Source organism: Spermophilus citellus, assembly GCF_964194105.1.
Source record: "Spermophilus citellus genome assembly, chromosome: 10".
Taxonomy (NCBI): Eukaryota; Metazoa; Chordata; class Mammalia; order Rodentia; family Sciuridae; genus Spermophilus; species Spermophilus citellus.
Genome location: NC_138197.1, coordinates 117,277,751 through 117,295,720, shown reverse-complemented (window position 1 = coordinate 117,295,720; position 17,970 = coordinate 117,277,751). Strand labels below are relative to the sequence as shown.

The following is a 17,970-nucleotide window of genomic DNA, read 5'->3' as shown; positions in this document are numbered from 1 at the left end:
ACCTATCTTTATTTTCTCTTGTCTATAAGGAATCTAGGGGCTGGTAGAATTTTTAGATAGAAAGAATCCAAAGTACATGTATGAAGACTCGAATTGGGTGTCAACATATTTTATATACAAACAGAGATATGAAAAATTGAAATATACATGTGTTATAAGAATTATAATGTATTCTGCTGTCGTTTTTTTAAATAAAAAAAAAAAAAGAATCTAGGAACCTGAATGACTACATGGAATGGGAATATTGTGCCTTCTTCCCAGAGGGAGGCCCACATTAGACAATGATATGAACAATAAATAAATTTCTACAGTGTTCAACCACTGCTATGCAGGATTAGTCATCTATCCTGGGTGTGTGTGACTTATAACAGGTTGCTTAACTTCTCTGTGCCTCACATTCTTCATCTGTAAAATGGTGATAACAGTAATATCCATGGCCTTACAGGGTCATGTGAGGACAGTGAAGTTCTTTGAACAATGTCTGGCATATAGTAAGAGCCTTCTCAAATGTAGGCCCACCTTTGTTGATATAACATAAAATAACCAAATGGCATTATTGACTTATAGAAATGTCTACCACTGGTTTGCTTTGATTGCTTCTCAAACACAGATATAGGTTCCAGTAGAATGGTAGACTATTTGTTTTTTAATGGATTCTCAATTTCAGATTTTTTTGTACAATAGAGCTTAAAAACAAAGATTTGCAATTAGATTTTTCTGTGTTGCCTTTATTACTTTTATCCTTAACCTATTCATTTACTAAACAAGTAATGAGTACCTACTGTATGCTAGGCATTGTGTTAGGTGTTGGAGATGAGAGTGTGAACAAAACTAGACATGTCCTGTGGCTCCACAGAATTCAGAATTTACCTAGAAAGACAGGCATTTCCCATTTAATACTCAAATAATCATAAATTGTCAAATTTGAAAAGATTTATGTTGGAAATATTCTTCTAAAAGTGTACAGAGTTAGGAGACCTGATCCTTGGAAGAATTGGCAGGAAGGGAGAGACCCTATGTAGGGGGAGGGGGCTTCCCAGGAAGACTCATTAGAGCTGAGTTCTGAAGGATCAAGTACAGCATGATCTTAGCCATATGTAAAATCTAAAAATACTGATCTTATGGAAGTTGAGAGAAGAATAGCCGTTACCAGAGGCCAGGAAAGTAGTGGAGGAGGTAGAATGAGGAAAGGTGGGTCAATAGGTACTACATTAAGTTGGATAGGAAGAATAAGTTTTGGTGGTATTTGGCACAGTGCCGCAGTCTTGGCTGGGCACAGAATCACGAGCCAATCAAGCAGGAACAAAACTTTATTTTGAAAAAGCCGCTAACACTCTCAGCGCCAGCAAGTCAAAAACCGGTCCTCCCACGAGGGTGTCCGACCGGAACCGCGCGTCCCGGAACCCCCCGTCTCCTCCGACCTCCTCCGGAATTCCCTCCTACTATCCTTCCCCAACCAATGGGAACTCTCCAGCAGTCCCGTAAAGTCCCGTAACTTGAGTCCGGTAGCAGGCCAAGGTGAACAGCGGGAGTCCAGTTTGCATATGAATGTAAATTTTAACATAATCATCTCAGTGGCTAGCTGGCGTCACTTTACAACCAAAGGTGCCATACATCGTATATATGCTTGTGGCTCCTAGCATCTGCCCCCTTCTGTTTAATTAAGCAACAAGCAATGTGGCTAGGGACCGTGCCTGGTAGGTTGTCCAATTTAACATATGGTTCTTACCCGTCATGGGAGAACTGACCTTTAGGCGTCAGCTTCCTGTCTTAGGTTGAATCCACTGTAATCAGAGCAACCCGTCGCTGACTACCAGTCCAGCATTCAGCCATGCTTGTGGATAGGCCTATGCACCAGTGGGGGGGTGAGGTTCTTGCCTCACCTCTGTTGGCCCCCAAATTTAGCCTTGGTGCCAGTGGGGGGGTGAGGTTCTTTGCCTCACCTCTGTTGGCCCCCAAATTTAGACCATCACTAGTAGAAGGGAGGAGGATACAGAAATGCCACGACACCAAGCCAATTGACGGCTCCTTTGGAAAAATTGCGTCACTGGTGACACCATCAGCAAAGATATGCCAGTATTACCACAATAAACATGGGGTGAGCTGGCAAGGAAATTGCATCACTGGTGACACCATCAGCAAAAATATGCCAGCAGTACCACAATTCGGTGCACCAGATGATATTTCACAATGTATGCAACTGATATATAGTCCAGGCAAGTTCTGCAAGCAGTTCAAATTGGAGGAGTCTATCAATATGTCCATATCCTCCCAAAGTAAATCAAGTCCTTGATAGCATTACTTGTTGAGTTATATTCATTGATGCATCAGTTTATACAGTTTACTGTGATAGCTATCATAGAAGCTGTAGTTTGGTTTTATCTCAGTCTTCACTGGAATTGGGATGGAGATGGAAATTCTGGCAATGATGGTAAAGAGACATTATCCTGAACAGAATTATTAAATATAATAAAAAGAAAAGGTGAAAGTAAACAAACAGATCTGTTAAACTCCTTTAAAAACAATCCTTAACAGCCGTTTACCAAATTTAAATTAGTAAACAAACAGATCTGTTAACCATCTTTAACAACAATCAAAAACAGCTGTTCACCTAATTTAAATTAAACCATATAAATCACGTGAATAAAGAAAAAATTCGGATCCATTTTTTCATGAGCGCTCCTCATATAAGAAATATGGACATACACACATACAGACATACAACACAAAACAGAAGTGTGCACACAACATACAACACATAAGACAATAGTAAATAAAGGCCTTGTAACTATACTTAGGTGAAATCTCCATTGCAATGTTTAAAAACTCCACAGTCAAAAAAAAAAAAAAATAAATAAATAAATAAATAAATAAATAAAAAATAAAACACAGTCAAAAAATAAAACTGATCAGAAAAACATTAACCTAGGTTTGTATGAGCTCAAAAATAAAATAGAACTTTATGATGTGGAAAAATGCAATAATAAAATAGATACTGAAAAAAAAAAAAACCTTGGTTAATCACTGTCGCAGATGTAAGAATAGCCAAGCTGGAGCTCTGGATGTCAGCTGTTATGGATTTGAGTCAAATCATCTTCTTTTTCTGTAGAAATTGTTTTAGTTAATCTCTCTGGAATCCAAATCGGTTGCTGTTCATCCTGTGGGAAAACACAGACAGCGCCCCGATTCCAGACTATCACTGGATCCGGGCCTTTCCATTGTCCTGTTAGAATATCTTTCCAAAGTACCTTAGGCTTATGTACATTTTTGGGGTACAAATGTCTTTCCGCAGCACTAAGTCCCGATGAATCTAAATTTAAAAAGTTTAGAGTAAAAAGGGTTATTTTAAGTTTATCTTTGGGGGATATATACCCCTTTCCAATTCCCTCCTTTTGTTTTAATAAGTACATTTTAATAGTTTGATGAGCTCTTTCAACTATGCCTTGTCCTTGTGGATTGTATGGAATTCCTGTTATGTGAGTAATACCAAATGATGAGCAAAATTGTTTAAAAGAGGAGGAAGTATAACCAGGACCGTTGTCCGTTTTTAACTGTTTTGGAACGCCCACAGTGGCAAAATTTTGTAAGCAATGAGCTATAACATCTTTAGTTTTTTCTCCGGCATGAAGGGAGCCCATCAAAAATCCGGAAGAGGTATCAACTGTAACATGTAAATATTTTAATTTTCCAAATTCTGGCAAGTGTGTGACGTCCATCTGCCAAATATGGTTAGGTATTAGTCCTCTAGGATTGACTCCAAGATTAACTTGTGGTAAAAATGTCACACAATTTTGACATTGTTTTATTATATGTCTGGCCTGTTCTTTAGTTATTTTAAAACGCTTTTGTAAAGTATTAGCATTGACATGGAACCTTTTATGAAAATTTATAGCTTCTTCTATTGTGGAGAAAATATGTATGTCATGTGTAGATTTATCTGCTAGTTCATTGCCCATACTAAGGGCTCCAGGCAATCCTGTATGTGCCCTGATATGACCTATGAAGAATGGATCTTTTCGGTCCCAGATTAGACTTTGTATAGCGGAAAACAAAGAGAAAACAGTAGAGGAAGGGGAAATCCTACCAGCATCTTCAAGGGAATTAATAGCATTAACTACATACTGACTATCAGAAAATAAATTAAATACAGAATCTTTAAACATCATAAAAGCTTGTAATACTGCATTAAGCTCTACCTTTTGAGCTGATTGTTTGGGTACTAAAAATGTAAAAGTTTGATCAGGAGTAACTACTGCTGCTGTACCATTGTTTGACCCATCAGTGAATATATTTGGAGCATTTATGATAGGGGTTTTTCTTGTCATTTTTGGAAAAACTACAGGATGCTTAGACCAAAAAGACAACAAAGGATTAGATGGTAAGTGATTATCAAATGAAACACTAGTTTTACACAGGATTATTGCCCAAGTATTTAACTCATTAGCTAACTCATCAATTTGATCCATAGTATATGGAGTAATAATTTTATTGGGAGAAATCCCAAACACTCCCTTAGCTGCTTTTATTCCTTTGAGTATTAATTGTCCTACAGCCTCAGGATATCTAGTAAGAATAGTGTTAGGGGAATAAGATAAATGTATCCACAATAATGGACCTTCTTGCCAAAATACTCCTGTAGGAATATTTTTTGTTGGTAGTACAATAAATAATAAAGGCAAACTTATATCAATTCTATCCAAATGCATATTTTCCATATATGTTTCAATGATTTTTAATACTTTTCTTGCTTCAGGCGTTAACATGCGGGGTGAATTTGGATCTGATGGACCTTTTAGAATATCAAATAAAGGTCCTAACTCTCCTGTTGGTATGCCTAGATAAGGCCTTATCCAATTTATGTCTCCCAATAACTTTTGAAAGTCATTAAGTGATTTGAGTTGATCTACTCGTATTTGAATTTTTGGTGGACGGACCATGGTTGAGGATAATAGAACTCCTAAATAATTAATTGGAAGATTTAATTGTACTTTATCTATTGCTATCTCTAGATTATAATTTTTCAATAAATTTGTAAGTGTGGCATAACATTCTAGTAATGTGTTTTTATCTTTATGTGCCAGTAACACATCATCCATATAGTGAAATATTTGTAGTTCAGGATTTTGGTTTCTAAGTGGCTGGATTGCTTTATTAACATAAATTTGACACATAGTTGGGCTGTTAGCCATCCCTTGAGGGAGTACTTTCCATTCATATCTCTGATCAGGACCTTCATGATTCAGTGCAGGGATAGTAAATGCAAAATGTGGACTATCCTCGGGATGAATTGGAATTGAAAAGAAACAATCTTTAATATCTATAACTAAAACATGCCAGGTTTTTGGTAAAGCAGACAATTGAGGAATCCCTGATTGAGCAGGTCCCATAATAACCATCTCATTATTAATGGCTCTTAAATCTTGTAATAATCTCCATTTACCAGATTTCTTTTTAATGACAAAAATGGGAGTATTATAGGGGGATACGGAAGGTTGTATATGTCCTTCCGCTAACTGTTGTCTGACCAAGTCATGGGCTACTTGTATCTTTTCTTTAGTCAAGGGCCACTGAGGAACCCACACTGGTCTTTCTGATTTCCAAGTAATTTTGATTGTCTCAGTGGCCCTTTCTGAAAACCCAATTCATGTCTATTTATTTCTTGATCTATTTGAATAGGTGCTGTCATACCTTGTTCTTGTTCTCTTAATCTTTTTTCTTTCCTAAAGCCTTGTTTAGCCCTAGTAGTGGGCGCGTTAGGATTGATGTTATTTGTTAATGTCAATCCTAATTGATCTAGGACATCTCGTCCCCATAAATTTACAGGAAGATGATCCAATACATAGGGCTGTATAGTTCCTTCACATCCTTCAGGATCCCTCCAATCTAATACCATAGCACTTCTATGGGGATTTGTTGCCACTCCTAGGCCTCGAAGCGTTTGAGTGGCTTGTTGTAATGGCCAATGTTTTGGCCATTCTTGACGAGATATGATGCTGAGGTCAGCTCCTGTGTCCAGCAGCCCATTAAAGTCATGTCCTTGAATTTTTAATTTTAGCATTGGGCGAGAATCTAAATTTAAAGACAGCATAGCCCAATCTACACCTGTGGAGCCTAATCCCTTGGAACCTCTTTCTACATTACAACTGGAAAATTTATCATGCAGGCTGGGTATTATTAATAACTGTGCTATTCTATCTCCTGGTGAAATTACTGATATACCTCTTGGAGAACTAGCTATAATTTTTATTTCACCTTCATAATCGGGATCAATTACCCCAGGACTTATCATAAGTCCTTTTAGTGTAGAAGAACTGCGTCCCAATAATAAGCCTACTGTTCCCTGGGGAAGAGGTCCTTTTACTCCTGTGGGAATGATTTGAATTCCCATCTCTGGGGTTAGTACTGCTCTGGCAGAGGCGCAGATGTCCAGCCCTGCGCTCCCTCTAGTTTGTCTGATGAGGGATTTAATGGATAATGCGTCCTGGGCACTACCTTGATGGGGCTGTTGGGTTCCTCCATTGCCCCATATATTTGTGGTTTGGGGCCCCGGGGCATTGGGCCCTCTAGTCCGTTTTTTGGCAATGGAGCTTGATACCTTTCTCCACGATATCGTGGGTAAACACTTGGTCCTTGTCCGTTTTTTGATAACGGAATACCCTCTATGGTGGTTTGAGAACGGCATTCATTAGCCCAATGTCTCCCTCTACGGCATCGTGGGCAAATACCTGGTATTCTATTCCTTTGATATCCAGCTTTGTTAAACCCTCCTCTTATGGGGCAACTCCTTTTAAAATGTCCTGTTTGATTACAATTATAGCATGTTCTTGGCCTGGCATCTAAAGCCTGTTGTACTGCTGCTAAGACTTGCCCCTGTTCATTAATGTCTCTACATAATTTAATATATGTGTTTAAATCCTCATGTCTCCATGGTCTAATGACCTCTCTGCAGCAACGATTTGCTTGGTCATAAGCCAGTTGTTTTATAAATGGCATTACCTGTTCTGTATTTCCAAATATCCTAGAGGCTGACTGAATAAGTCTATCTACAAATTCAGCATAAGGTTCATTAGTTCCTTGTATTACCTTAGATAATTGACCTTGTAAGTCTCCATGCCCCTGTAAAGTTTTCCATGCCCTAACTGCATCTACAGCAATTTGTGCGTACACACCAGGGTCATATTCAATTTGTTGTCTTTGACCCTCATAAGGTCCCTTCCCCAAAAGCATGTCCATATTTCTTTGAGGGTACCCAGCTTCTGCATTTCGCCTAGCTGTCTCCATGCAAAATTCCTCATTGGCAACCTTCCATAACAAATATTGTCCTCCGTTTAGCACAGATCGACACATGTTAGCCCAATCTGCTGGTGTCATGTCCAAGTTGGTAACAGATTCAACCATGCTTATTGTGAAGGGAGCTTGCGGCCCATAGGTCGTTACAGCCTCCTTTAATTGCTTTATTGTTTTGAAATCTAAAGCACGGTGAATTCGTTGCCCTCCTGCCTGCTCAAGTACAGGGCATGCTAATCTTTGGGGTCCTGCCTCAGAATTCCGTCCATCAACTACGGTAGTTGAGGGCCGCTCAGCGGTAGATGGAGCTGTTGGCTGAGTTACGCCCTCTGGTGATAGAACGGAGTTGGTAGCAACCTCCTGTTGTAATTCTCCACCTGATGGCTGCTTGTCCTCTAAGCTTGCTTTCTTTAAATTCTCCTCTGTCTGACTAGCTTGAGAGACCTTCTCTTTTGCTTGACCTAGCGTTTTTTCTACCATAGTCTGGACCTCTAACAATTTACTTAACAGTTTTTCGGTTTGTTTTTTATTGGATTCTAATCTACTATAACCTAACCCAATAAGGTAGGATAAAACAAAGCCGAAGCAGAATGAAACAAAGACGGAGCAGACAATGGTTGTATCAATTTTCTCTTTCTCAGGGCTGAATAACTTCAAACCTTGAGCCAACCATTTTTTCCAGTTCGCCTGAGAAAATTCTAGGGCTAGGGAGCTCGAAATGAAAACAAAATAAATCAAAACAAGAACACATTGTTTTCTGAGAAGGTCATCCATCCTGTCGCCTTCCCTCAGGGGCGAGCAATTTACTCACCTCTAAGCTTCAGGCGTTCCCCGCACGGGCCGCCAAATGCCGCAGTCTTGGCTGGGCACAGAATCACGAGCCAATCAAGCAGGAACAAAACTTTATTTTGAAAAAGCCGCTAACACTCTCAGCGCCAGCAAGTCAAAAACCGGTCCTCCCACGAGGGTGTCCGACCGGAACCGCGCGTCCCGGAACCCCCCGTCTCCTCCGACCTCCTCCGGAATTCCCTCCTACTATCCTTCCCCAACCAATGGGAACTCTCCAGCAGTCCCGTAAAGTCCCGTAACTTGAGTCCGGTAGCAGGCCAAGGTGAACAGCGGGAGTCCAGTTTGCATATGAATGTAAATTTTAACATAATCATCTCAGTGGCTAGCTGGCGTCACTTTACAACCAAAGGTGCCATACATCGTATATATGCTTGTGGCTCCTAGCAGCACAGTAGGGTGAATATAGTTAACAATAATCCATAGCATATGTCGTAATAGTTACAAGAGAGAATTTTGGAGGTATTTCCCACAAAGAAATGATATAAATTTGGGATGACTGATATATTAATTACTCTACTTTGATTGGTACCCATGTTCAAATTAATCAAAACATCACATTGTACTTCATAAGTATGTACAACTCCCCCCCCCACCACCCAAATTATAAGTGCTGAAAAGTAAAAGGAATAAACTAGATGAAAGGGAGGAGTATTCCAGGAGAGGAAACAGAATGTATAGATGTCTTGAAGCACAGTCTGGCCATAGGACTAAGAGAGGGTGTGTGTGTCTGGACCACGGTAGTGCAGGATGGAAGGCCATAAAGGCAAGTGAGTCGAGGGGGGAGACAAGCCACATGACAAGACCACAAAGCCTTGTAAGCCAAGGCAATAATTCTGATGTTTATTCTAAGTTTTTAAAATAGGGTTAGATTGAGGCTGAGGATATAGCTCAGTTGGTAGAGTGCTTGGCTTGCACGCACAAGGTCCTGGGTTCAATCTCCAGCACCATGAAGAAAAAAAAATATATATATATATATAGGATTAGACTGGCATTATTAGATAGATATTTTGAAAACACTTAGTATTCCCCAAGAGAATGGATGGGAGATGAGAAAGTCCAGAAATGGTGAGACCTGTGAATACCTCAGTTTCAAAAGTAAGATAATGGTGGCAAAGGTAGGGGAAAGTTGTTGGAGTAAAGATTCATTTAAGATGTAAAGCCTTCAGCCCTGGAAGATGCACAAGATGTGGGAAGCAGCACTGGGGGGGGGGTGCCTAAAATAGCTTTCAGGCTCCAGTTTCAGCAAATGAATTAGTGCTATGTCCTGATACAGGGAATAATGGAGGTGGAGGTGGACTCCTCAGAGTTGGTTTGAGGTGAGTGTGCAGTCAGCTAACTTCACCTCATTTCTATTCTCTACTCACATGATTCTTGTATTTTCATTTTAATGTACTCATTTTTTTTAACTTAGCAAACATTATTGTACATCTGTTATGGAATTTAAAAATGGTGGGACAGACACAATCTTTCAAGGAGTCTTAGAGAAGGTAATTAAAATAGATGGTACTATTAATTAAGGAAAAATTTTTTAAATATTGCCAAGACATAAGAGTGCATTTTACTCAAGAGTTAGAGATGGAGACCAGGAGTTATGGAAGGTTTTCTGGAAGAAATATCTCTGATGAATCTGGGAAGAAGGGAGTCTAAGGGAAAAGTTATTTCATGTAGAAGGAAAAGCTAGGATAGGAAGGAGACAAAAGAGCCCAGGGTGAGTTAAGGAGGTCAAAGAGCTCAGTACGGCCAAAGTATACAGCAGGGGGAATGGAAGCAGGAGTTAGTGACCAACTTAGGAGTCTGAGTTTTATGCCAAGAGCAAGTATTTTAAGGTACTTATCCATTTTGATAATTATTTATTAAAATTTAATATTTTAAGGTACTTATCCATTTTGATAATTATTTATTAAAATTTAAATTTTCTCTATTCATGGCCCCCGGTACATGTATAAACACTTTAATTTCTATCATTCTCTTTTACTCCAAAACAAATACAATATCATTCTGCAAAACCAAGAAGACACGTGAGAGTTTGGACTGCATTTGCAAAGCCAGGATATCATGTCACAACTCCCAGAGCTCATTAAGCAGCTACTTCTGATTAAATTAAACCCATTAATAACATCCTCAATGCATCTTTAGGGAATATTTTTTTTCTGATTATACCAATAACTGTTTACAACTTGAAAGTCAACATTCTTCAAGTCTTACTTTTTTACTACAATCAAAAGGATGTCACCCATGTGGTATAAAAATTTTCAAACAGAAAGAAATTCCCACCCCTTGGAACATTCTGGACACTTTATTTTTCACCTCTCATTTCCATAATAGAACTGCCTCTGTTCTCTTGGTCCCAAGAGGCCTGGTTTTTAGGTTTGCTTTATTTCATCTATCCCTATGTGTTAAACAAAATGTGTTAAACAAAAACATAAACAAAAGCAAAAACAAGGCCTCTCAAACGTGAGACGGTTGAATACCTCTATCCATAACTCCCTTCTTGGTTCTCCTGTCTTGAGAACTCATTTCCACTGATCTCTTTCCTTTTTCCAACAATAATGCTAGGTCCTCCTCATACCTTATAACTCCATTCACAGAAGACTATGAGTGATTCCTCAATATCACCTTTTTATCCTTTGTTCTTTTATATATTGTTCTGCTCCCTCTACCTACCTGGGCAAGTCTTATCCTTCTAGACCCTCATCAAGCACTTTCTTCTCCAATCTCTTTCCAAATCCGGACCACTGAGCACTTCCACTTTTAGGTCACACCCATCATTCTATTTAAAATAGTTTGTATCAGCATATTGGGGTAAAGACTGTATTATTTGTCTTTATATCCTCCATATCCAGGCAATGCCTGGTAAGAGGTAGATACTAAATTGGTGACTGTTCAACTATTCAATTATTCAGTGAATCAATACCCAAGTGTATTTTTTTTTTAAAAAAAAAGCCTCTCAAATGTGAGATGGTTGAATATCTCTATCCATAACCCTATCATCTCTCATTTGTTAGATATTTTAGAAATACTTGTAAAAATATGATTCTCAGTTCTAAGTCTCTAGAAATCCTAATGGGATCCCAAATGCTTCCAATTTTGAGATCCATGCTGAGAAGTGTTGTTCTAAAGCAAGAACATCAGGAATATAACCAGCATGAAGTGGTGATAGTGTGGGAGAATTTCATCTTTCATTTTATTATATTCCATTGAAATAAACCAAAATCCTGGTACAACATACACACCGCTGATTCCTCTATACACATATCCATCCACCCATCTATCTTTCAGTCCTTCCATTCCTCCCTCCCTCCCTCCATCCATCCTTCCATCCACCCAACCAACCATTGCCCCACCTATACATGTAACCATTTACCCATCATCAAAAATGTTGAGACCCCCTTGCACTGTGCTAGTCACCCTTCCAGGCAGGTGACAAGCAAAGGGAAAACCTTCATGTAAAACAGACTCCACATTAGAAGGATTTAAAAATCAATTGTTCTAAAAAACTTCCAAGATAAACAACATCAATGCAGCAAGGATCTAAATTAAGAGTGGGAACATGCCAGGTTTCATTGCTCTTTTTCTCTTAAGAAAACACCCAGAGGTCCTGATCTATGAATTAACATTAAATACCTCTCAGTTCCCATTTTCCATGGAGATTTTTAACTAGGGTTGTGAGTTTCATGTTTTAAATGTTCACACAATGTGAACCATGGGGATGCAAGGTTTGGCTATTTTAGAAGTTTTCTGAGTTGCTTCCTTTGCATTAGATTGATTTTCCTGAGCATTGTACATTTTGATGCAGAACAGGAGGTCGGGAATTCCTGAGTCTGGCTGAAGGTGAGGCAGGGCTGACCTGATTTATATCCCTTTGGAGAGACTATTTTTCCCTAGTTGTTTATACTCTTTGGCATGCTTTTCTCTCCCAACACCTACCCTGCCTTCCAGCAAACATTTCTTGTCATCTCAGAAACTTTAGAGTAAATTCTCTATTACTTTTGCAATTCTTTACAGGCACCTCAGTTACTTAGCCAACTTTTTTTTTTTCTTCCCACATGTCAAAAGTGACAAATTGCTGTTCTGAGACAGTCTGATAGACGAGTCAGCAAGTGGGCTGAGAGGTGATGTGGCTTTTCCTGGGACAGTTTGATGATATGCTGAAGGAAGGGGAACTGAGAAGCAAACTGAGATGAAAACCAACCAACAACAAAACAAAAATCCTCTAAGGAGCCATAGGTACCAGTTCCCTTGCCTGCAAGCAGGTGAGCCTGTGGAACCCTCTGAGCACTGGAAATTGGCAGAGCCATAAGACAGACGGAGCTTGGGTCTCCTGATCACCAAGGAGAAGACCAAACCTACAAAGAGCATTGTGACATTTTAAGCCACTGAGATGTGGGGATTTCTGTTAAAGCCATCAGCTTCCCCTGGCTGATATAAAAGAGATATAAATGTGACATTTTTTAGGGGAGATGGACACTATGCTGCTCCTTCTACCAAGGTAGGCTCTGCCACAGCTGCACCTCCTTAGTAATTTGGGGGTTTTAACACAAAAAACTCACTGATGGATCCTTTGCTGGCTGAAAGGGGCAGTGTAGCAGTCATTCTCCTCCAGGTCTGGCAGTGTCTCCTTGTCCAGCCTCATTGGCTTCTTAGGTAACCATCTCCGAAACCTGCTTATTTGTTTATCGATCCTGTGGTACATGGAAGGCAAGACCAAAGGGTACAGCATGTTAGTCAGCATCAGCCTGAAACACAGGGGGGACATCTCCACAGAGCCATCATGGTGACACACACACACACACACTCCTGGCACTCACTGCACTCGTGGCAGCCCTACTTCAGAGATGGGGCAGAGGAGAGCTGGAAGCCCAGTGTGGTTTCCATTTCACAGAATGGCCTCCATTTTATCACCTTTGAAATAGCAGCCATGAGTTCTATGTCCACCCACAGGCCAATAAATGTTCAAGTGGCCATAAAAAGGATGGAAGGCTCTGGAAAGGAAGCCAATCATCCCTAAGTAAATCAGCAGAGACCTGAACTTCGTATATTTTGTAGGTGCTAGAGATTTGTTACATGTTTGGAAAACCTCTGATGTCAGAGAAGAGCTCTAGCTATTAACTTTCTCTGGGGGACAGGTGATGGACAGCACATCCCAGTGGATTGAGTTGTGGACACAGAGCCTGGTGCTGTGGTTTGCTTCCTGCCTCTCACACCATCTCTGTGAGGCCTCTCAGCACATAGCACACCTGTCTGTCAGCTTTCATTTCCTTTTCTAGCTGATTTCAGGGTTCTCATGATCCTGGGGTATCATGACACAAGGTGTCTCTCTGACCAGTGCATACAATGGTGCCAAAGAAACAACAGTGTTGCAAACATGGTCTTTAAGCCACATTTTTCTCCCCAACTATGTCCCTATTCCCTTAGTCTTACTGAAGTCCACTGATAAACACTTCTGGCTTCCAAGCGGCCAGTCATTGTTCATGGTAAACCAATAGAAGGAATAAAAAAACATGCCAGATTTTAAAACACCATTGCCTTCCCCTTCCCCCAGATTAAACAACATCTATATTAGGTGCCAGTTTCACATTACTCATCACAAACGGGACCGCTGAGAGGAAGATTATCCAGTGTACATTATCTAGCCAGTACCAAAATGTAGATTTGGGACTTGATGTTAGGGATCACTACACAATTGATAATGAGGATGTTTAAGGGATCTAGAGGAAACAAATTCCTCTGGAGAAGAAAATATTTCAATGACTCTATAAACTGAAAACATATACAGTTCAGTCATGTTTCATTTTTTTTTCAAATTGAAAATGTTTCCTGGTAACTTATCACATTCAGTGACTGTGTTGGCTAATTTTATGTGTATATTTGATTGGGCTAAGGGATGCCTAGATAGCTGGTAAAACTAAATTACTCTAGCTGTGTCTATGAACATGTTTCCAGAAGAGATTATCTTTTGAATTGGTAGACTTGATAGATTGAGAAGCTGGCCATCACCAGTGAAGACTGACGTTATCCAATATGCTGAGGGCCCAAATCGAACCAAAAGGCAAAAGGAAGGGCAATTTGCTCTCTACTTTAACTGAGATTCATTTTCTTCCGCCCTCCAACTTTGGTGCACAGAGAGCCTTCAGACTTGCACAGAAGGCAAATCTCATGGTATGAGATTTCCTAGGTCTTCTCTTTGCAGACCACAGGTCATGGGATTTCTTGGCCCACATTAATCTTAATCCAATGGTGTAAATCCCCATCTGAGTCTGAAGGCCACAGAACCAGGAGTGCTGATGGCAGAGGGCAGGACAATGGATGTACAAGTTCCAGCAGACAGCATATTTGCACTTCCTCCATCTTTTGGTCTCATCCAGGATCTTGATGAACTGGATGGTGCCCACTTGCATCTGTGATGGTCAATTTCTTTACTCAGTCTATGGATTCTAATGCTAATTCCTCTGGAAACACCCTCACAGACACATACCTAAATAATGTGGTACTAGCTATCAGGGCATTCCTTAACCCAGTCAAGCTGACACATAAAAATAATGGTAACTCCTCTGACCACCTCATTCATCCTCAGCATTAGTCCAGCCTCACTGTGACTCTAACTCTGCCTTACTATAGTGGTCCTTTCTCAGAACCCCTGAGTGTCCCAGCTGGAAAGAATCTCACAGCTGCCTTAGACCCCGAAAGGACTTCTTCCCATATCTTCTCCCCAACATACAAAGAAGTAAAGATTCTACCCAAGGTCATACAGCCAAAGAGTATAGTAGATTAAAAGGGTCCAAAGCTCCACCCCCACCCCCACAAAGGAAAAAAATCTCCATCTCCTCCATCCTTCATCTTCTTGGTCCTACCCTGACCTTAATCATCTCTTTAAAGATACTTAAACTCTAGTGAGATGATGGGCTTCAGAGTAGCAGCATGATGCAGTGACTGAGAACATCAACTCTGGGGCTGAAGTGCCTAGATTCAAATCCTGGCTCTATGAATGAATGTGAGCAGTGCAACTTTGGGCAAGTCACCTCACTTTGCTGAGCCTCAACTTTTCCCATCAGCCAAATGGGCATGATTATGATACCCAGTTCATACAGCTGTGATGCTGAACTGATTAATGTATACCTAAATTCTTCAGAACAGTATCTGGCTATGTTGATCATGATTTTTCTTCTTTTTTTGTTTTAAAAGTAAGGATTTGAGCAACTGGCTTACCTCTTAACATTTCTTTTTGCTTTCAATTCCGTTAATTGTGCTTTGCCAGCCTCTATCGCCTGCCTAAGCTCAACGATTTAGTCCTTAAATGGACTCATAAATTAGACTTCCTACACTAAGCTGGTGGTCTTCCCCATAGTGCCTTGCCTTTTTTTCCCCATCTGATTGCCTTAAAAACTGATTCGAGAAAGAGGACATTGGCCCAAAGGTTTTCTATAATAGAGCTTTACCTCCCACACATCTCCAGTATGCAGCACTAATCGGATTACATTTTGCAGAATCTGGGCTCTGCATGCAATGACTATGAATTCAATGCAGCTGGGTACAGTGCTCAGTGTGGATAAAAACAAATAAAGCTATAAAAAAATCAAGCATAAATACTCTATGGGAATGAAATGGCAGCTTTTAGCAGCCAGCTGTGGCACCACAATTTAAATGAAATGTGGAGATGGTGAAGAGAGAGTAGAACAGGGTAATGAAAATGATTAATTAATTGGAACATGAGGGTAACAGGAAGTGAGAAAGGAGCAAAGGGAGATGGACTGGCATGGCAGAAGGCAGACGGGCTTTGCCATCAGGTACCTAAAACCTGCTTCTATTGCTTATTAGCAATGTCATTCACCTTTCTGAGCCTTGTTTTCCAGGGTTATAAAATAGGCTGACAGTAATATAGTCATCATTATCATCACCATCTTACTGATCCTCCAGGATGGTTAAGGGGCTCATAAAAGATGGTGTGTATGAAATGCTTTGGAGAAACTGTGAGGCAGATAGCAAGCATTACTAGTGATCTCTCGAGGACCACAGAGAATGAAGGGGAAAGTGATAGAAAGCAAAAGAACTGGATTTTTAAAAACATGATAGTGGAATAAAGATATGCAAAAGAACATCTTAAAAACAAAACTCCCAAGATACTGGCTGGGCTTGCAGGGTGGTGCAGATGGACTGGCCTTCACTGGGGAGCCTGAACAAAGGCACTACAAAGTGTGGACCCTCCAGGTTTCATCCCACTTGCCTGCTGATGCTCTGTGTTTTTCACAATGATGGAAACAAACACTCAAACATGTTCAGAAGTTAATTTTTGAGGTTGGAAGGATTGCTTCCCAAATATGCCCACACTCTAATCCCCAGAATTTGTGAATATGTTAGGTTTCATGGCTCAAGGGACTTTGAAGATATAAACAAGGTTCCAGACTAAGGTAGAAAGAACATCCTGGATCCCTCAGATGAGCCCAGTTTAACCACATCAGTCCTTTCAAAGCAGAGACTATTCTCTTGTGGGAGGCAGGTTACATGTGGAGGAAGGAGAGGTCAGAGAATATCAAGGTATAAGAAGGGTTTGATATGCCATGGCTGTCTTAGAAGATGAAAAGTTTCACAGCTTGAGAATGCAGGAAGTCTCTGGAAGCTGAGTGTGTCTTTCAGGCAACAGCCAGCAAAGGAACAGACTTTAGTCCTATAATTGTGCAAACTAGAATTGTGTCAGCCACCTGAATAAGCCTGGAAGCAGATTCTCTTCCAAATAAGTTTCCAAATAAGAGCTCAGATTGCCTAATGCCCTGGTGTTAGCTTGGGGAAACCCTGAACAGAGAAATCAGTTGAGCCCTCCTCCACAGGACTTCTGAATTACAGAACTGTGATAATAAATTTGTGTTGTTTTAGGCAGTTAAATTTGTGGTAATGTGTTAGGACAGCAATGGACATTGATACACCTCTTAATAATAGTCTTGGTCTGACCCTCTCCTTGAGGCCTGGCCATGGTGAGCTGGGCTCTGGAAGTACCAAGGCTGCCATTCCACATGCTGCTATTCCCACCTTGCAGGTAGAGAACTCTGAGAGTGGGAGTCTTTTTCTCTGTGGTAGGGACAAGATATGTGATGCTGCCCTGGGCTGCTCTTCACAAACACATTTCCGTTTCCAAACTGCTACACTGGGACACTGCTGAGGACTGACATCGCCGAGGATCTCCTTCAGCCATGCAAAGGAGAAGCACACCATGCAAGAGCCACTGGGCTGGGAAGCAGGAGGCTCAAGCTGGATTCTCAATTCCACCACTGTACATGAGTGTGACCCGGCACAAGCCTCAGTGTCATCATCTCTAAATTGATGATCAATAATATGCTCTCTCCATATTCCTTGTTGTTGGTGACTTGGGCAGGATTTTGGTTGCATCATTTTAAAGAAACAACAGTGAACAGAAAACTTTCCATATACAGCGGTGGGTTCTGGAGTCAGCTGGAAGCATATTCACAGCCCAGTTATACAGCTTGGGAAGCGTGAGAGATTGGGCCAGTCAGTAACTAAACCTCTCTGAGCTGATAGAGCCCATCACATTAGGAAGAGTGAGGACTAAACAAAACAATTAATATCAAGTATTTGCACAAGGCTTTAGATGTATAAAGGGCTCAATGAAGTAGTGGTTTCCTGGATGAAAAAAAAATGATGATGATAATGACAGAAAACTTTTATGTAGAATTCTCTTCCTTACAGAAATTCAAAAGCTATGATCATTGATATGGTGTTGCTTCTAATAAACATCCCTAAATGGGTAATCCTGAAATTTACTCTGATGGGTTAAAGTTGGGAACCAAACTAATCAGAAATCATCCCGTTTGTCTCTTTAGTGTT

General features: G+C 40.4%; 1 protein-coding gene across 1 annotated transcript in view; it reads right to left on the bottom strand.

The window, feature by feature from the left end:
* ANO4 (anoctamin 4) overlaps positions 1–17,970 on the bottom strand; it is a 333,674-nt gene that overhangs the window by 118,858 nt on the left and 196,846 nt on the right. Inside the window, exon 8 of the mRNA XM_081311559.1 lies at positions 12,687–12,818. Coding sequence (XP_081167685.1) covers positions 12,687–12,818 — 132 coding nt within the window. The remainder of the gene's footprint in view (positions 1–12,686; positions 12,819–17,970) is intronic.